Source organism: Camelus dromedarius, chromosome 20 (genome assembly GCF_036321535.1).
Source record: "Camelus dromedarius isolate mCamDro1 chromosome 20, mCamDro1.pat, whole genome shotgun sequence".
NCBI lineage: Eukaryota > Metazoa > Chordata > Mammalia > Artiodactyla > Camelidae > Camelus > Camelus dromedarius.
The window spans coordinates 13,544,780-13,565,638 of NC_087455.1; the positions used below are offsets into that span (position 1 = coordinate 13,544,780).

Consider the following 20,859-nt stretch of genomic DNA (forward strand, 5'->3'; position numbering starts at 1 on the left):
AGCATCTAAGCATGTGGTTGAAAAGACATAAAATTGAAATACAGGGATTCCAAAGGTCTTTAAACCGGCTGTACTTTCCCCTACTAATTCACTATGCCTTCCCTGGCAATAATTTTACCTAGTAATATTCTCTGTATTATGATAAAAATGATAATTTATTGAGTATATTCTTAGCACCAGGCACTGTTATAAGTGCTTTATGAACACATTTAATCTTCAGAGCAACTCTAAAGTAGGTACTATTATGTATATTTTACAGATGGGGAAACTGAGGCAGGCAGTTTGGCTCTGGAGCCCTCAGTCTTGAACTCTATGATATATACTGTATCAGAAGTTGACAAACTACGGCCTAAGGGCCAAATCTGTCCCCCTGCCTGTTTTTGTAAATAAAGTTTTATTGGAAAACAGCCATACCTCCTCACTGATACTGTCCCAGGCTGCTTTTGTGCTACAACTGCTGAGTTAAGTAGTTGCAACACAGACCTTATGTCTCACAAAGGCTAAAATATTCACCATCTGGTCCTTTCCAGAAAAAGCCTTACAGAAAAGTTAACCCTTGATAGCAACCTGAAACTTCACTAAGAGATGAGGGTTTCAAAGGGGAAGAAATAACACTTTACGATAATCATGCCTTGTGTCTGGTACGTGCAGTGGGTTTTTACATATTTATCTCATTTATTCTCCTAACAACCCTGTGAGGTGGGCAGTCTTTTTTAAAATGTCCAATCTAGAAATGAAGAGACTGGGGTGCCGGGAGGTTAAAAGACTTACACCATAGACTAGACGGTCAGCTCCATGAGGCTAAGGATCGTGTGTCTCTGTCTGCGTCACCTACCACAACACTAGGACAGAACGGGCAGGCAGAAGATACTTGCTAAATGAATGACAGCTGTAAAGGTCACCCAGCTGGAGCACCCAGGTCTCCTCCTGTTCCAGGTTCTCTCTCCTGACCCCAAGGCTGCCTGGCAGTGAAAAGAAGGACTTTGTCTCAACACAGGATGAAACAGAGGGTTGATGACATGTCATTCTACTGCCAGATGACCGACTGTTGCAGCTGAATCTTTCTCTTCCTTTGTCAAAGATCATCTTAGTCAGACCAAAAGGCTTTTTTGTTTCCCCTCAAATGCATAGTCATAGCCTTGAGAATTCTCTTGGCCTTGTGATTGGTGCCTTTTTAGACAAGACTGTAACTGATGCCCTCGTGAGATGGTAGTCACATGGAATCTGGGTTTTGGATGGATTTCAGGCAGAGCTCCGCCCACTCCCCTCCCATCCCACTGACCCACCTCCCACCTCACGATGAGTCATAGCACACAGCAGATAGCCCTTCCCAGAGCAGACTCAAGACTTGTTTTCTTTCATCTTGCTTTGTGCCGGTCATGTGAAGCTCAGGGTATTAATAGACCATTGGCTTGGCCTTCTGAATCTTGTTGTTGGTCAGGGAGATAAATGAAAGGCTTGGCCAGTCCCTTTGTGCCATTTTTCACTCCTCTCTTGACTGTCACGTGCTGGTTGGTGACAGAGCTGAGCCAGACAGGCAGAGGACATCCAGTGTGGTCACCACCATGGACGTGGCCTCTACTGATGTTCTGACTTCTTGCCTCTTCATGGGCGCTTGGTCAGCATCTCCCATCCAAACTTGGATCACCAGGACTAACCTTTGCAAACCAGCCTCAGCCTCTCCTTGCCGCCTTCCCCCAGCCTGGTGAAGGCACCTCTCCCTGCATATGTGAGAGATACATAAGCCAAGAAGGAAAAGATCTGGGCTCTTTTTTTTTTTAACTTAAAGTAAAATTCTGCTCAGGAAATTAAAAGTCCATATGGTTTGACAGGCTCCTCAGGGGCTCCGTGGGGACATATTTTTCAACAAATGCCTTGGAGGCAGAGGTTCTTTGAATTGTCTGGGGCTTTGATCCAAAAGTTTCCATTCTTCTCCGCAGCCCAGTTTTTAAAATGTCACTTTGCTAGTTCCCTCAGCCTTGATTCCAGCACCCAGCACAGTATCTCACTTGGTGTTTACTGACCTGAAGTGAGGTTGAGCTGGGGCCTGGCCAGGAGATGAAACTTTTGGAAAGTTTCCTAGGAGCAGAGAGGCAAGCTTTAACATAAAGGGAGGTCATGGTTCTTGAAGTCCAGTTTACTAGCTCAAAGGCTAGTTAGTTTTACTTGGGCGCCTGGTGGGTTCTGGTACAGTTAATTCTTTTCACTTTACATCGACCTCTGTTGTTCGGTTACTCTGTGAAAGCATGTAGTGTGTTAAGAAGGATTCTGCTGACCCCTTTCACTCCTTGTAGCTTAGTTGGTCAAGTTTAGTCTCTTAAGTCTCACTGTGCTCATCTGCTAACTGGGTTGAACTCCAGGAGCTCTGACTTCCATTCCAGTCTAAAGTTTCATTTTTTCAACAATAGAATCTTTGATTTTTTTTTTTAAGTCTTGCCTCATCTATAAAGAATTTTGCTTTTGAAGGGAAGAAGGATTAAACTAAGGGTGCACCAACTTAAATTATTTATTTCTTTTTGTTTGAGGATACCGTGGATGGTGGGGATGGGACATACTCCTTCGTAAACAAACCAACCTTTATTCTCTACCTAATTGCTGCCAGGCTGTGCCAAGGGCTTTGTGTACACTCCCTCGTTTAAAGGTCTCACCAGTCTTGGAGGCTCTAAGTAGTACAAGTACAGATAAAGAAAGTGGGGCACCAAGAAACTCAGGAGTTTGCCCAGAGTCACAGAACTAAGTCATCAAATAAGACTTGTACGTAAGGCTAAGAGCTACGAGGCTAGAAATACGAGTATACGCTATCCATCCCTTCATTTCTCCCTCTTCCTGTTATTGGCCTCTTTCTACAGAAGGTTACGGGCAAGGAAAGATTCTAATTAATAGACATTTTTATTAACGCTGCAAAGCAGGGGATATCTGGATGATTGCCACTTCCTTGAAAAGTGCGCACTGTTGCTGAACATGAGCGTTTCGGAGCTTTGAGAGCAGTCATAGCCAGTGGGGAGAAGTTCAAGTGGGGATAGAACTTCCACTGGGACTGGTTTCGTAGACCTCAAACCTTTGCAGGTCACAGGAGGTTTTGTTCCCTTCAGAGAACCTCAGCTTCCCTTGCTGGAGCAGGACAAGTAGAATGAATTAGCCCTGGCTGAAGCCAAACTCTTTATATTTAAAAGGGAAAAAAGCAATCAACTATTCAGCCTGATTCCTAGGCTTTGAATTACCCCCATTTGTCTTTCGCTCGGAGCATCTGCTTTTTATTGCATTGTGGCCCTGCCTGCCATTTCTCTCTCCTCGTCAGTCTGTATCTACATGTCATGTGACTCAAAAGTGAAGATTAGAGGAGAAAAATATCTATGTATTCTAAGCCTGGCGACTTCTATTTTTATCCACAGCTGTTGGAACTGATAGCAAAGTCACAGCTCACTTCCCTGAGTGGCATTGCCCAAAAGAACTTCATGAACATTTTGGAAAAAGTGGTACTGAAAGGTGAGCTCTCTCTCACTCTCTCACCCCTTTTTATAGGCCTGGGGCTGGGCAGATGGATTTTCCAATGGAGTGGACGTGTCACTGGACTTAAGCGAATGTGAGTGGATGGAAATGAATGACTCTGGACGCATTTCGGGGATGCCAGATTCCGGTTTAGAAAGGAGTGCCACTCATGCTGACGACAGAGGGTGAGACCACCACCCTCCTGTCCTTGTGCTGGGATCATCCACTTGCCCTGCTGTAAGCCTCTCAAGCTTCTCAGTGTAGGCACATGTCCCAGCCTTGGCTACCGAACCTCTGAATTTCAAATTCTTAAAAATTGAGCTGCTTACAAGGCAGAATAGATTCATAGACTCATTGAGCTAAAAGGAACTTTACATCTCTGGCTCAACTGACTCATTGTATACACGGGAAAAAGAGTGAGTTATCTGTAATCACACAGAGTCAGCCAGACTGGACTAGAATCCAAGCTCCTGACCCCCCAAACCTGTGCTGTTACCACTGATCACCTAAAAGAGACATCACAGCTGGGCAAAAAGAAACTGCTTTCAGATCAGGTGAGCCATTGGGGCTGGTGGGACAATGGAGAGAGAAAGAGTCTTTGCAGAAAACAGAGGAGAGAACAAAGAGGGACCTAGGTCATGGAAATTCTACCCAATAACCTCGAGTGCAGAAGCTTGGCCAAATGTGGAATAAACACCAGTGAGAAAGACAACCACGTCCCCAGGGGGCGTGCCCTGGTAACACAAGCAGAATAGAGAAGAAGAAAGAACCACTTGTAAAATACGGAGTGTTCTGGTATCGTAACTGTTGCTACTTTTTTTTTCTTCCCTACTCAAGTCCTTGAAGACCAGCAAAACATTAGACTAATACGGGAACTACTCCAGACCCTCTACACGTCCTTGTGTACGCTGGTCCAAAGAGTGGGCAAGTCTGTGCTGGTCGGGAACATTAACATGTGGGTGTATCGAATGGAGACGATTCTACACTGGCAGCAGCAGCTGAACAACATCCAAATTACCAGGGTAAGCAGAGCACCCACCCCAGCTTCCTCCCAGCAGGAACAGCTTCCGTCGATTCCTCTGCTGAGATGCTGGGTGGCCTCACCAGGACTTTTTTTTGTTGTTGTTAATTTTCTTCTTTTTGGTTAATGGAAGTACTGAAGGTTGAACCCAGGACCTCATGCATGCTAAACACACACTCTACCATTAAGCTATACCCCCACCCAGCACCCCGCCAGGACTTCAAAACCATTCTGGTGATAGAAGAGTCTGGACTATTCTGATCTGATACTTTAAACTGGTGCTGAGGATGGGCTGGGGGACTTTCTAATAAAGGGAAGGTGGGAAGAAGAACTTGGCAGAGCAGGATCTGAGTATATGGAAAGATGGCAGCCAACTGAAACGTGGTGGGAAAATGAGAAATTTGACCTTTGGGGCTTGACCCTGAAACCTTTAGTAGCATCTGGAGATCGTTCCCCTTTGCCCTTTTCTTCTTAAAGTATGTATTGTTTATAGTTTTAGGATGCTGCCTTGAATACAACAGTGCTATGATGGCAGTGGCTTGGAGAACTGGTATCAACCTCTTAGAACTCTAGTTCCAATTATTTATGGTTATGACAAAGGAAGCCTTTGAGTAAAGACTGTAAACATACATGTAGGAAAAGAAAAATTCTCACTTAAAGCAAACCAACCAACCACCCCCCCACCATATTACCAGCTAAACTACTATCAGTAGCTTCTTTTGGCTTTTAAAGTGTAAGTTGGCCCTCAGCTTTTGTTGTCTTAATAGTGAGCAGGAGGACTAAGGCCCCCCACACACACACATACGCATACACACACACACATACGCATACACACACACACATACACGCCAATGTGGGAAAGATGCTGGTGTAATCTCTTAAGGCTCCCTAATGGACAGACACACTTAGGCAGCTCACATAGCACTTGGCTGACTTAATCTAATCACTGACTACGGCTGTTTTAAGTGGTTCCGGGACCCAGGCTGATAAAGTTTGGATCTGCCCCATCTCTCGAGAAAGTAACATGAAAAAATTTCTTTGACCGCTTTTAAATAATTGTTTCACTGTATGAAGCTTGCAAAGTGCAGGGTCCTTGACTTCACTGTTAATAACCTTTCTGAGCCTTAGTTTTTTGTAAACTCTGAAACCGAGGGAAAAATTAGAAGCCTCAGAGTTATGTGACTTCCTTAGAATCACTTATGCTACAGTACGTACGCATACACATACAGACACATACACACACGTACACCAGTGATAGTCAACCAGTGATATAAATGAGCAAGTCCCACTTGTCCCAAGGGCATCTTCCCTCCAGCAACTTGGAACACCCATTTGGGTGGTCACGTGACCAGAACCTGCCTCTGTTCTCTCTGTCCACCTCACAGGAGCCCCTCTTGGTCACATCTGCCCACGTATCTTGCATTTCCACGGGCTTATTTCCCCAAAGCTCTCCTTCGTTGATCTACAAACTCTCCTAGGAGGTACCCATTGCAGTTGCCATTACCCTTCATGGGGGTGAGGGTAGAATGGGGATCAGAGAAGTTGAGTGACTTTCCCCGAGTAACACAGCAATCAGAGCTAGAGCTGAGACCAGAACCCTGGACTCCTTATTCCTAAAATGGCAAAACTTTAAACATCAGTGGTTTCCAAACTTTTTTTTTTTCAAACCAGCTCTCTTCCAACTATTTATTCAATGACCCAGCTTTTTGCAAGCCTTTTAAATCCAATGAAATCCCATGCAGGACAGATTAAATACTGAAGTTCACCTCAAATGAGTATGAAAATTTACCAACCGCAGGATCTGGGGCTATTCACCTTCTCTGTACCTCACTTTCCTGACTTGGAGAATAGAGGCAGTCATGCCTAGCACACAGCCCTGGTGTGAGATTTAATAATTTAACATAGAGAGAGAACAGTGCCTGACATGTAGTAAGTATTATAAATGCGTCAGCTGTTCTTATTTTTCAGGGCTCACTCGGTGGCAGACACTCTGCTAAGTCCTTTACTGTATGAGTTAACTCATCTAGTGAATAATTCTAAGTAGGAGTCATTATAATAGCTAATATTTACTGGGCATTATGCTCAGTACTTCTATGCACTGTCTCATCCATTCCACCAGCAACACTGTAAGATATGCTTCTCTTCATCTTATAAATGAGAAAAATCAGACCGAGTAGTTAAGAATAATCTGGCCGGGGCCTCCACACCAGTAAGAAGGGGGCTGAACCCAGGCCTGTCCTTAGAGGCTGTGCTTTAACCCAGCACACTCTCCTCCCTCATGCCCTCCTTCCCAACCCTCCTTGGCTCTGAGCTACATTATTTTGAGAGCAGTGCTGGGAACCCACAGAGACCTGAAGAGCTTTTTACACAAATTCCCAACTCTCCAGAGGAAAGAAAGATCAGAGAGAGAGAGAGAGAGAGAGAGACTTAATTACTTCAGTCTGGACTATATTTTAAAATATACTTACTTTTTAACAGTTTGGACCAAAGAGAAGTTAAGTTATTACATGAAAATGTTAAGGTGACATTTACATTAATTGCTTTCTATTTGCCAACGTTCTATCAGTATCTTCCCAGCACATAATCTTGTTTGCCTTCAAAATTTCCTATCTAATTCTATGGAGCCAATTTTTACTGGCAAAATAATTAATATAATAAAGAATGAAGGGAGTTAAAAAAAAAAAAAAACTAAGAAAGCTGGCTTAGGGGGAAAAATCGAATAGAATCACAGTGTGCCGTGAGCAAGGAAGGGTTTGGAAGCACAGGCAGTAGGGGAGGTGGGGAGTGGGGAGGCAGGCAGAGTGAATACAAAAGGATTTTAGCCAAACACTTGATAGAGGGGAGCAAGAGTGACTTCTTTTTCTTTTACATGTTTATATTCAAAGAGAAAAAAAGCACCCTAGCAGTTAACCATTTATCAGGAGGAAAGGCTCAGCATGGGGTCTGGGCAAGGATTTTGGAAAAGTTCAGGTCTGAAAACTTGAGAGTGAATTCTGCCAAGTGGACTTTATTAGGAGTTCATGTAATAATTGGCCTGGGAGTTTTAACCAAAAAAGTAGATGCTTTGAAGTGCTGGAAACAAAAAGAAAATCTCATGGCAGTTTTATTGGCTCATATGATCAGCAGCAGATGATAAATGACAAATAGGTCTAGGGCCTTCTGCAAAGTCCGGCAAAGTCCTGAGTTTTGCAAACAATTGAAAGTTCAGCCCAGCAGCCTGAACAACATAAATTGTCAAATCGTAGACGCTTCTGACGAGTCTGGAGGCTGAAGCTACTCCAAGTCTGAGATTGTTGGAGGTAGAAGGGATCTCCAGAGTCTTCGAAACCAGTTCATTCTGGATACAGGGAAATTGAGACCCAGGTTTTCCCAAGGACACCTGGGATTAAAATCTGCTGCTTGTCCACCCCGTGTCCTGCCTGTCCTGCCTCCCATCCTTCTCCATGTTCCACCTGCCCACGGCGCCTGCCACCACCCTCCTTCCCTCTGCACACCTGTCCTGCTTTGCGGGGACGCAGGAGGGGTGCTGAGACCGCGTGTCTCCTGTATTCCTGTGTGTTCTGGCTCTGCTGTGCCTCATACAGAGTTTATTTTCCCCCGAGCTAAGGGAGGGTTTCTTCATCCTGTATTTTTTGTGTGTGTGTGACCTCCAGAGGTGATAGAACACTGAGCCAAAAATGTCAGTAGTTCAAATTCAAGAGCTCACCCAGGACTAGCATGGGAAGGACAAAGAACCAGTCTCGAGCGATTTGTGCTGACTTCTTATCCAGATGGCAGCATCCAGTTGCTGTTCAAGAAATAGCAACAAATCCTAAGGAGGACCTTCTGCACGGACTGTTCCCAGAGTTCTTTGTGCTTATCTTCTTGATGGCATTTAACCTTTGTTCTATAATTATTTGTTTACATTTCTGGGTCTCTCGCCCCTTGCAGGCCTAGGAGGCACTCAGAAGAGGGTTTTTGTGCTGGGCTTGTTGGCAAGGGATCCAAGCTGAGACCTTGCCTTCAAGGATCCTGGTCTGGGTGGGATCCCCTGAGCTCATCAAAATTTAAACAATAAAGGGCTCAAATATAAATTCAAGGATATAGTAGAAGAAGCTTCTGGAGAATCTCATCATTAATTGCCAATGTGTTCTCCACAGACCAATAGTTTTCAAAATGTTCCATGGAGCCCTTGGTTTGAACAGAGATGCCTCAATGGATAATGAAGTTTAGGCTGAAAGGTTCTTAACCAGCCATTCCCAATGCAGGCACATATGCGTGTGTACACACACACACACACACACACACCCCAGTAGAGTCTTTCTGTTGTTGCTGTTTTTACCTGTTTAATTATTTGAGTTGCATCATTCCACAAGTATTTATTGAGTGCCTACTATACGTCAACATGCTTCTAGACTATTTTAGACATAGCAATGAAAAAAAACACAACATTTTCTGCCTCCATGAGCTTAAATTCTAGTAGGAATTCAAGCTTTCCTGTTCATTCAAGCTTTCTTTTGGAGATGGGTTGCATTTCATAACATAAAGGAAGTTGTTGCATCTGAGGAAGAATCACATTTGGATGGGCAGAGACGACTGACTGCGGAGAGTGAGGGCCTTGTGGGCAGTGTGTTTGGGGGCCAGGGAGAAAACCTGCTTGAAGGGATCAGTGGTCACAAGGGGGCAGGCACTGAGACTGAGGCTAGGGGTGCTCTCTCCAGGGCAAGGAGTCCTTCACAAAGGCAGCAAATATCGTAACCGACTGAAGCACAAGAATCCAGTATGTGCTATTAGGAGAACCTTTAAAGTGTAAATAGGTGAAGGGCATTAAGAGGTACACACCTCCAGTTATAAAATAAATGAGCTATGGGGATGTAATACACAGCGTAAGGGATAACAATAACAAAGTCAATAACACTGATAACTTTATATGGGGACACATGGGTACTAGAATATTGTTGATCATCTCATAATGTATGCAAATGTCACATCACTAGGTAGTACACCTGAAACATAGGATTGTAAGTCAATTATGTTTCAGTTTTTTTAAAAAGTGTACAGTTTTGTGCAATTTAGGAATATCCTTCGGGCACCATCAGCTGGAGCCACTCCAGGTTGTTCTTTGTGGGTCTCAGCCATGGGTCCTGTTTCTGCACTTAGGGCAGGGAGATTTGATGCTTTTGATCTCTGATCAATAAACCAGCTCGAGCTGTGCTCAGGACCGCACAGCTGGAGGATGAGGGAACAGCTGTCCCCTTGGAGGGTGTGAGGGTGTCGCCTGGTGAACTGCTCCTCTCTTAACTGAATCCCTCTCCCCCTCAGCCTGCCTTCAAAGGCCTCACCTTCACCGATCTGCCCCTGTGCTTACAACTAAACATCATGCAAAGGCTGAGCGATGGCCGCGACCTGGTCAGTCTGGGCCAGGTGGCCCCCGACCTGCACGTGCTCAGTGAGGACCGGCTGTTATGGAAGAAACTCTGCCAGTACCACTTCTCCGAGCGGCAGGTGGGTGGCACCCAGCAGCCATTCCTTCCTTCTCTCCCTCTCTGCCCCTACCTCAAGCTTCCTTGGCATCCTTCTCAAGCTTGAAGTAGAGGAGCCCACCATCCAGGGCTTCCTGCTTTAACTGAAAAACAATAGTCCAAGGAGTTTCTAAAGAAAACGTGTGAGATTTTTCTTGTGTTTCAATACGTGGAAAAAAACGTATTCTTAACATATTCCATTTTACAGCTTGCTCTTAAAAAAAAAATCCTAAATTAGCACCAGTCCTTCTTTTCTATAACAAAGTAACTTACACTTTTATGACATATTATAGCTAAACTACTTTTACTGATATTATTTCATATAATGACCCAGGGAAGGTTAGATATCATTGTGCTCACTTTAAACAGATGAAAGGACTAAGGCCACAAGTGGCTAAGTGATAAATCCCAATTAGTGGAGTGCTCTCTAAGCGAGGAAACTGGCCTTGGATTTCAGTTTGGGCCTTCTGACCCCAGCTCTAGGCCTCTCTCCCCTCCTCATGCTGCCTCAGATTTTTTTTTTCCCAACTTCTTTATCCAGAAGTGTAAGTTCAACAAGTTCTGTTCAGGAAGCCACTAATATTTAGATATAAAATAGAGCCACTGTGCCAAGCAGTCACTGCCTCTCCCTGGAAATAATCACTCAAGTCTATAGCAAAGAGAAGATTGAAGCTGTTTACTGAGATCGCCTAAACCTTCCAGGGCCATCCAAATGCAATTAAGTAAAGGTTGCCCGTGAGATGTCACCAGCCACCTGTTTCTTTTAAGAGTGCTTAAAAGCTACTGTTTCCTGGGTAGAACTCAGAAGCTACTTCTTTATATCTTTGCTATTTTTCCCTGAGCTATTGCCAGGGTATAGATGAAAAAGGGGGAAGGGGAGCAGGAGCAGAACTTTTCAGAACTACTTTCCTTTGACGTTTAAAAAAATTTTTTTAATTTTTTAAAATTAAAAAAATTAATTAAAAATTTTTCAAATTTTTTGGCAGAGGTAAGGTAATTAGGTTTATTTATGTGGTTATTTTAATTTTTTTAATGGAGGTAGTAGGGATTGAACCCAGGACCTCACATATGCTAAGCACATACTCTACCACTGAGCTATACCCTCCCTCTTCTTTCTCTGATATTCAGATCCGCAAGCGATTAATTCTGTCAGACAAAGGACAACTGGATTGGAAGAAGATGTATTTTAAACTTGTGCGATGTTACCCACGCAAGGAGCAGTACGGAGACACCCTTCAGCTTTGCAGACACTGCCACATTCTCTCCTGGAAGGTACGTGTATCAGAGGTGTCTGTCACACACCCCCAGCCCAGCCCCGACGAGCCGATAGCGCCCTCATGATGTTCCTGCTCTCCACTACTGTAGCCCCCAGCTGAAGGTGAAGATAAAACTGATACAGTTCCTAGAGAGAGGAACTTTTAAAGATCTTCATTTCCTTCACCCCCTTGTGTTTATTTTTTTCTGCAACCCGCTCACCCCCAAACTCCCCCATCTCTCTGTGCACAGGTGCACATACACGCACGCACAGCCCTTCAATTTTTCCATAGTGCGTGGCATTCATGACAGAGGAATGTTGTTTTGAGGTTGGACAGTGCCTTACGGTGCTACAAGCCAGTGAGACGCCGCCGAGAACTCCCACCTAACCGTGATGTTCCTTTCCAGGGCACCGATCACCCGTGCACAGCCAATAACCCCGAGAGCTGCTCCATTTCACTTTCACCCCAGGACTTTATCAACTTGTTCAAGTTCTGAATACCAACACACGACAGCACCCCAGAAGGGGTTCCCCTGCTGATTGGATGGTTGTGAATACAGAGTTTGGACACTTCGTTTGTAAATAGTGTACATTTTAAACACTGGCTCAAAACTTCTAAGATAAGTCATTGACAGGACATTGGAGGGGAGAGATGCAGTTGCTGGCTGGGAATTTCAGCATATGGACTTCTCATTAGAATTGGTATAAAAAAGCAGAAATCCTGTAAATAAACTTTTTCCCCTAATGATTTGCCAGCAAGACTATAAGGGCAGGAATTCTATTTCATCGGTGAAAATGGAATTCTCTTGCTGTTCACTGAAACTCCTTTATAGTTCCCTAGAGATGTGGAAGAAAGGGGGGCAAAACTCGAATGCAAGATAGAAGGCTCTTTGTTTACAATGTGAAAACGTGTTGGAAAGAAGAAGAACTACTATGAGAAATCCCTGGGCTTTTGGTTTTGATTTGGGGTTTGTTTTGAAAAGACAAAGGAAGTACCACTCATCTTAAACCCGCATGGGTACAGGGCCTTATCTTCTGAAGATATCACACAATAGTCTACCTCGGAAAGCTACAATGCTCGCTCTGACAAAGTGCATTGTCCAGTAGGCAGTATCTGTTTTTCTTGTTTCTTCATCATATAAAAAGTGATTCAAAGCAGGAAGAGATACCGGAGGCAATCCTCATCATATGTCAGACTTCCTTTTTAGACAAATGGGGCACTCTGGGGTTGCCTCTTTTTCTAGAACGACCCCAAAGCACACACGCCTTTTTCCTTTTCATGTTGTAGCTCATTCAGGGCAACATAAGGCCAATCAATTAAAAACAGTCCCAGAGGAAATCCTGCCACAGAAAAGATGGGATTAGTCACCCAATAGCTGTGAAGACTTTCTGATTCCTGTTTCACTTCTGGCCTTGTCTGGGTTCCTGGGGTATCTTCACGGATAAGCCTATCTCTGGGGGCTGTTTGGAGCCAGTGTGCTGATAAAGGCTTGTAAAACAGGTTTTACGTATCAGCTGCTGTTCCTCTTGCTGGGTGATGAGTTGAGGAGTTTTCTTTACACCTAACTTCAAAATTCAGTCAACCCGAGCTAGGGCTTCTTGCAAGGATGATAAAGTAAAGCCTGGAGTTCCAGCCAGATAGGGAGCAGAGGTGCCGTGAGTTCATCCTGAATTTGCTCCACGCCCCAGGGCAGCCTGCTCGGCAGACACCTGCAGGTAACTATGTGGAAGATGGAAATCTCAGGACTGAAGGAGTCAATATTCCTGGGAGGGAATGGGGGATGTTCTTGTTTTTTACTTTTTTATAGAACTCTGCTTTTCTACCACAATGTACATATTTTTTGCAGTTGTAACTGCTTTCCTTTTTTTTTTTTCTTGTAAATATAGTGGCCACCCTGTGTGACCTTGGCAAGTAAGTGAAGCAGAAATAGGAAATTAGTTCACATGTACGTTGAAGAACAGTGTATTCTTAGGGGTTGAACTTGTGGGGTGACCTGGATCAGGAAAGATGATTAAGAACGTACAAAAACAAGCCAAGGGACCAGCTAGTGATGTAGGAGCCCCTCATGCCCTTCCCTCAAAGCACAACCCAAGTACCAGCGTTCGGAAGAAAACGCGACTGCTGGTCACTATTCCTCACGCTTTGCAAGGTCTGTGCCTCCTCCAGGGTTCCTCGGTCTTGTTTTTCATTATCACCTCCCCCCACCCCAAGAAGAAAAAAGTAAATTGAACTTCAGTTCTGAAAAAAAAAAAAAGTAAATATTAAAGAATAAGATCTCGTTGGGTAAGGTTGAGTTTGGAGGGCCACGAACCCCTGTAACATGTAACGGGGATTTTTTTTTGCCCCCTTTTCTCCCTGCACCCCATCCCCTCCCTGAGACAAGGTCATGTTGAGAATGCAGAGTCTAGACTGTGGACTAAAAAGCTCATTCTTCCATAATTCAGGCATGTTCTCTCAAAGGTCTCAACTTCTTGTAAGATGTAGGGGGAGCCGGCTTTGTCGTTGCTGTGAGAGCTCTGGTGCCTTTGACTCTAGCATTTTTAGGCCTTCATGGCCCTCCACGTCTTGCCCCCAACTCATCTGGCTCTTCGTGCTGATCAAGCCAGGGGAGTCTCCTCAGCACCTTCAGGTTTGCAGCCCCAGAAACGTTGCCTGCTTTGACAGTCAGCATGAAACGAGCGAACCAGTGTCACACGGACTGCCCGCGGTGCTCAGGACTGCACAACCCGCCCCAGGCAGCGGGAGCATCTGTGCACCACGACCCCACCGCAACGGACAGGCTGGCGGTTTTCTGAAACGCTTACCCAGATGGTGCCTCCGGACTCTCCCCATCTCCTTTGGTGTAATTGGAGGTAGTGTGTGACAAGAGTCAAGGAGAATGTTTAAGGAAAAGAAAAGAAGAAACCATCATTTGTGGTTCCCTCTCATTAGAAGAGGAGGATAAGGAAGGAACTGGCAGGTGGAGAGGGAGCGGGGAAGGAGTAGAAGGGGCGTGTCTTTGACGCTATGGTTTGTGTGAGGTCGGTGGGTATGAGCATCTGAGTTGGTGCCATGGGGGGTAGCTGTGACGTATGGCCAAAGCCTTACATATAAGTAAAGTTAAAAAGAAAACGCTTATTTCCTGGGCACTAATGTCTATAGAATGTCTAGTGGCAAACCCTTCCAGGACAACCTGACCTAAAAACCAAAAACAAAGAATCCCTGTCTCAGAGCTGCTGGCCTAAAAGCCAGAAGGGACAGGACGCTCTGTTCTCTTTGCTGTACCTACCTACCCCCACCCCAACCCTATAAAGCAGAATTCAAAATTGATGTCAAATATGAACGTAACCTGGACTTCCAGGGAAGCAAAGAGCTTTGTCCAGGGAGCAGATCCACTGGGGTGTCATGACTTGGTTCAACTCAGAGGTTTCTGAGCAGTGATCCCACAGTTTCTTGAGAATCAGGCACAGCATTTGAGGAAAGGAGACTTTGCGAAAGCCCAGGAGGGCAGACTTTATAGCAGGATCCAGACATTTTAAACTAGATCGCGTTATTGTTACTCAGTGCAGACAGATCAGTCATGTGGGAGGATGGTGGCACAAACGACAAGGTAAAGGCATCCCTCATTTCAAAAAGGTCAGTTGGGAGAGGACCTTTGTTTAGTGATGATCAATTTTCTACTGAGGTGGCTCAGAGGAGATATTTTGGATGGGCTGGGTTGACACTGCAAAACTGTTAAAGCAAGAACCGGGCGTTCCTTTGCAATGATGAAGGAAGGTAAGGAGTGTGTGTTGCGTTATCGCCACAGTTCTCTATTTAAAAACTATTTTTCAAGAGGAGCTTGCAATTAACAGAGGCTCCTTGTTTTCCGTTGTCTCTATGTGAGAGAAGAGAAAAAGCTTGGAATTTCATTTGTCTAAGCAAGTGGTGTGATTTACAAGAAGTTCAGTCATTTCAACAGTATATCATGCTTAGCGTTCAATACAATGTTTATCATAAAATATGCACCTGAGTTTATATTTTTCTGCCAGGCTGTACGGCCATAATGTCTTGCTATGCAAACACTCTATTTTATGTGTGAATTTTTTTAACTGTAATTTAATGTGTGAATTTTTTTTAAACTAAACTCTATCATCATTTTCTATGTTGACATCTGCTGTTTTTTGTTATTGTTGTTTTTAATCTGTTTCCAATTCTCTAAGTCTGTGAACCATCCCTCTGACTGGATGCTGGCCTAAAACCTTATTAGTGTTTAAACAGACCTCAGAAACACCCTGAACCTCTAGGCAAACGCAGAGATGGGGCTTTTTGATATATCTTGGGCCCCTGAGGTCTTCAACAAACAAAATCATAATTCCTTTACACTCAGCGTTTTCTGTGGATGCTTTCTTTTGTGTTTTATTAAGAAGAGTCAACCCTCCGTGGTTTTCCAAAGGAAGGAAGCTTCTCCCCCAGACTTTAGTGCTGGAAGGGAGGCTAGAGATGCTGGAGTCTGGCACTCCTCTGCCTTTCAAGATGAGGTAGTGGGTCCAGAATATTTAGGGGACGTGCTTCAGCCCACTTGGTACTCAGCAATGGACCTAAGCATAAACCTGGAACTTTCTGAGGCTTGACTTTGTGCCCCCTGCCCCAGCACCTTTTGTTGTGGCTGGACACCCAGGACACCTGACCTGATTCTTCTCAAGACCTTCACTGTGGGACAGCAAGTTTGTATCCACTGTTAGGTGTCTGGTCATTAACTTTTCCAAACATTTAAGTCCCTTATTCTTCCGGGAGAAGTTAAGGAACCACTTAATGATTTTACAGAACTTTTGTGAGTACAGCATACTAGTGAGTACAATCTGCTTGCTCTAAAGTAAGCAACATATTTTGATAAATTCACTTTCCCCTGGGTACTTAGATTTTAATTATAAAGGTGGCCCCTGAGACAGGTAACGGCTGAGCAGCTGGCTTGCTTTCTAGAAACTGAGGTTCTGATGGTAACCAAGTAGGTATTTCCTCTCCTCTTAGACTAAGAGGTACATTTAATCCACCCTTCTCATCTACTGGTCCTCTGGTACCTGCAGTGAGCTCCAGTGAGCTTCCAGAAGATCACTTTCTGCTAAACCTCACCTTCACCAAGCAAAGGGGGATAATTCCACATGGCGGCAAGGAGCAAGGGACCATGATATTCATGACTTTGTCTGCTAGGCATTTTTCAAAGTGTCCTTGAACTCAGCAAACAAAGCTTCCTGAGAGATCTCTCAAAACTTAGGCCCTGCTCCATTTGGCCAAATATGGGTGGCTGCTTCAAAACTCGAAACTTCTTGAAACTCCATCTGCTACAACTTTACTTCTGGAGGTTGAACATGACTTTTTCTGTCTTTGAGTATAGAAATGTTTGTTTTGTTAACGATACACAAGTCTGTTAAACAGAAAGCTCTAAGCAGCGCTCTACACTTGAGAACTCTTGGCGCCATCTTTATTCTACCAAGTGCCAATCACCCTGGCTAAAGGGGGTGTATATTAAAGTCCAAATCCTAAGCTTAGAAGCTTTAATGTACTTTTTTTTTAAATGAAAAATACTATAGGTGGTTGGATATTGTAACTAAAAGTATAAGGTTAGACCAAGTACATGCAAAGATGTTTATTTAATATTGTGTGGGCTGAGTCCTTCTGTATAAATTATTTGCACCCTCTTCTTGCATGATGAACTGATTTTTTTTATAGTTGTTTGTACCAGACAGTGGCATATTTTTGTAAAAATTTTTTTGACACTGAATTGCAATAAAATGTTTTTCCAACAACACACACTGGTGCATTTTTTGGTGTGCGTCAGTTCAAGTTGGCTTCTTATCAAACTGAGTATGTTTATCTTTTGCTGAGTGAGACTTACATTTCTTCTCCCAGAAACTTATCGTTGTTGTAAAATTTCTAGGAATACACAGAAAAATAAGCTTGCTGCTGAGTACCAACCTGAGTCAGAAATACAGCATTACGCATCCATAAATGGGATAGATATTTCCACTTACTGTTCATAAAGTAGAATGATTAGGGAATAATGAACTTTAAAGCCAATACCAATGTCCTCATCAACAGATGTTTACTGAACAGCTATTTTACACTAGACTGTGCAAGGCTCTGGGCACGGGATGGTGAACGAGACAGATGAGGTCCCTGCCTTAATGGAATCTAGATTCTTGTGGGAAAGAAAACAAAGTAGGGGACAAGGTTAATTTGTCATAAACTCTATGAAGGGAATAAACAAGGGGCTGAGATGCAGAGCAGCAAGGCGGGGGCAGGGGACAGGGGCTCTCTGAGGAAGGGATGTTGAAGCTGAGACCTGAAGGGTGAAAAGGAGCCGCCCTTGGAAGATGAGATCATGTGCATTCCAGAAAGAGGAAACGGCTTGTGCAAGGTTCACATCACGGTCCTGCCACTTACCCGCCGTGTGACTTTTGTCACCTTACTTAACCTCTCTCTGTCTCAATGTCCTCAACTCCAAAATGTTGATAGTAAACCTATCTCTTATGGCTGTGAGGGATAAGTGAACTAGTTCAGGTGAGGTGTTTGGAGCCAGACACATCATAAGAGCTCAACAAACATTAACAATTACAGTTCCTTGAGCAACAAGAGCCCAAGAATCGGGTTAGGAATTGCGCCGCGTTCCCAGTTGGGTGTGATCTGCTCGGGTGACTACCTTGTGGGTGACTGACTGACTCAACACATGCACTCTGGAACACGCCCTGGTCCTGCCACTAAGTCTCCACCAGAATGTGACATACAAGGCACCTGAGAATAATTAGAGATTTTTTTTAATTCCCAACAAGATCACAAAATCTCACCATTCCCTAAGTATCCCATGCATTCTTTGCTCAGGCTGTTCCACCCACCTAGAACGCTCTTCCCCTGCCCCTCTGCCTGGTAAGCATCTTTTGCTCCTTAGAACCACCTCCTGGCTGAAGCCTCCTCCAACTGAGTAAATCTCATCTTCTGTAACACTTTTTTTGCACATGGACTTTGTTACACTGTAATCTTATTTGTACCTAGCACAGTGCCAGGGCTGAATGAATTAATAAACCCACACATATATTCATAAAATATTTTTGAAAGGCTCACTTATAACCACAGACTTACCCTGGACTAGAATAAGAATCATGTGCATAGAACTATTTATAGCTTCTTGGTTAAAAATTAATGGTAGTTGAAAAAGTAACCAATGTGGAGACCTAGTGTTCATTAAAGTTTCTTTTAAGTTCAACCGAATCTTAGTAAGTCTAGTAAATATTCATACAATATAAGAGAGTCTTTTATTACTGTTTGATAAACTCAAATTGAACAGACTAAACAAGTCCCTTTCACAAACAATAAAATTCCTTTAAACATTTTAAAGCTGCAGTTATAACTCTAATGCATTTGCTTTTTTATAAGCAGTCCAAATACCTGTTCAGAGAAGCATCAACTCTAATAAGCAAAACATTCCTTAGTAAATTAATAACTTACAAATTTAGTAAATTAAACATAAATATATCTCAAAATCCCCTTTTTAAAAAAACCTCTAACATTGTTAAAGGTAGTGAAATTATTATACCTTTTCATTAAAAAGCATATCTTACACTAATAGCTTATTTTAAATGGAAATCATAAAGCTACTATGGTGGGCAGAGTAATAGTTCCCCAAAAAAACAAGGAATGAAAGCAATGACTATATTCTGGGAAAGGCAAGGAAACAATCCTCCCTAAAGCCTGTACAAAGAAACAGCCCTGTTGATACCTTCACCTTGGCCCAGTGAGACCTCTGTCAGACTTCTGAACTTCTGATGAATCTGGGTTGTTTTAAGCCACTAAATTTGTGGTAATTTGTGACAGTCATACAGGAAACTAAGACAGTGAATCTGACAAATACTCTACCTCTGCCCCATCAGACAAATTCCCACTGACCCTTCTGGTGCATGTCCCCCATCCCACCCCGAGTGAGGGTCTGTCTGCAAATGCCTAATTCAGAAGAGTGAGTTATTCTGCTGCCCAGATATGTGGCTCTGCAGAGCCTGCCCGGGGTAGGTGTAAACTTGTCTCCCTCCCATTCTACAGAGGCTTCATTGAGGCTGACACCAATCACATCTCTGCCCAAGAAGCATCACAAAAAAATCAGCATTTCCAGTTCTCGCCAATGAGCCATGTTTATGAAGTGGCAGTGTCCTGGCCACTGGAGCAGCCATTCAGAAGTGTGAGCTCAGCCCTCGCTCTCAGAGAACTTTACCAACCTGGTCCCTAGGTGGGCACAAGAATGGATATCAACTACAACACATGATCCAAAGTTCTAAGTGCTCTAGTGAGGGACAAAGTATCAGGGGAGTTCAGAGGGGAAGAACTGAGTTTGTGCTTCTGAGAAGGAGAACAGTGTAGGATAAGACACAAGCCTACCATGTACTCTTCCTGGATCAGTATGGACAGGAGCTCCTCCTTTGAAATTGGGAAGCCAGGCACCATGGCTTAAGAGCCACAGATCAAGACTTACCACCAAGCCCATTTGGTGGTGTCAAAGGTTTCTTGAAAGTAAGAAACAAACAAAAAACCACTGAAGTTTGGGCAGATTTTCCTTTTGGAGGGAACTAAAGCTCTCTGTGTTCCCTGGGGTCCCAGTGCCTAAACCTCACTGCCAGTCTTCTAGAAAACTAACAGAAGCCCAAATGAACCCCAGATCCCTCCAAGGAGCCCTGCAGGAGTCATTTTATGTGTCAGCCTGGCAAGGCCATGGTACTCATCTGTTTGGTCAAATGTCAAACTAGATACTGCTGTGGAGGTTATTTTTTAGATGTGATTAACATTATATCAGTAACCTTAAGTAAAAAAAATGACCCTCCATGATGTGGATGGGCCTCGTCCAATCAGTTGAAGGCCTTGAGAGAAAAAGACTGAGTTCCCCCTTCCCCAAAGGAAGGAATTCTGCCTCTAGACTCAAAACTGCAGCAGTGATTCTTCTCCAGTCTCCAGTCTCCAGTCTGCTGGCCTGCCCTGAAGATTTTGGACTTGCCAGCCCCACAATTGCATAAGCCAGTTCCTTAAAACAAATAAATCTTTACAGATAGGTTTTAAAAAACAAAATGTTTTATTTTACAGAATAAAATCTATATATATATATATATATATCTGGGGGTTACTATATATATCTATATAGAGATGGAGAGAGAGAGAAATACATCCTATTGGTTCTGTTCCTCTGGCAAATTCTAACACATACAAGCTCCTAGAAAGAGAACAAAGGCAAGGAAAGTCTAGAGGGAGGCCTCAGAGGGCAAGTGAGAAAGGGAGAGAGCAGAATCTAGTGGCTATAAGAGGCAGTTAGCCAGCTACCACATCCTGAGAAATCATACTTGGCAGATGCCACAGAGCGCAAGGGTACAGTCACTCTTAACACACATAAGAGTATTTGAGTGGCTCCCCCTTCTTTGTACTTTTTAAACTTGCATTCAATGGTTTTAATTTGACTTCACTATTTTGTTTTGCTCTTAATTTCAAAATTATTCCAAGGAGCCCCTACTTCCTCCAGAGAGGCAGCAAGACACAGAGATCAAGAGCAAAGAATCTGCAGCCAACCTGCCCGGGTTCGAGCTGCCTCTTCCTGGGTGTACTG

At 43.7% G+C, this 20,859-nt stretch overlaps 1 protein-coding gene across 1 annotated transcript in view; it reads left to right on the forward strand.

Annotated features, from left to right (window-relative positions):
• FBXO32 (F-box protein 32) overlaps nt 1-17,034 on the forward strand; it is a 33,876-nt gene extending 16,842 nt beyond the window's left edge. Inside the window, exons 5-9 of the mRNA XM_010988764.3 lie at nt 3,393-3,486; nt 4,327-4,511; nt 9,812-9,994; nt 11,140-11,283; nt 11,674-17,034. Of these exons, the coding sequence (XP_010987066.2) occupies nt 3,393-3,486; nt 4,327-4,511; nt 9,812-9,994; nt 11,140-11,283; nt 11,674-11,763 (696 nt within the window). The 3' untranslated portion in view covers nt 11,764-17,034. The remainder of the gene's footprint in view (nt 1-3,392; nt 3,487-4,326; nt 4,512-9,811; nt 9,995-11,139; nt 11,284-11,673) is intronic.
• Nucleotides 17,035-20,859: the final 3,825 nt, after the last annotated feature.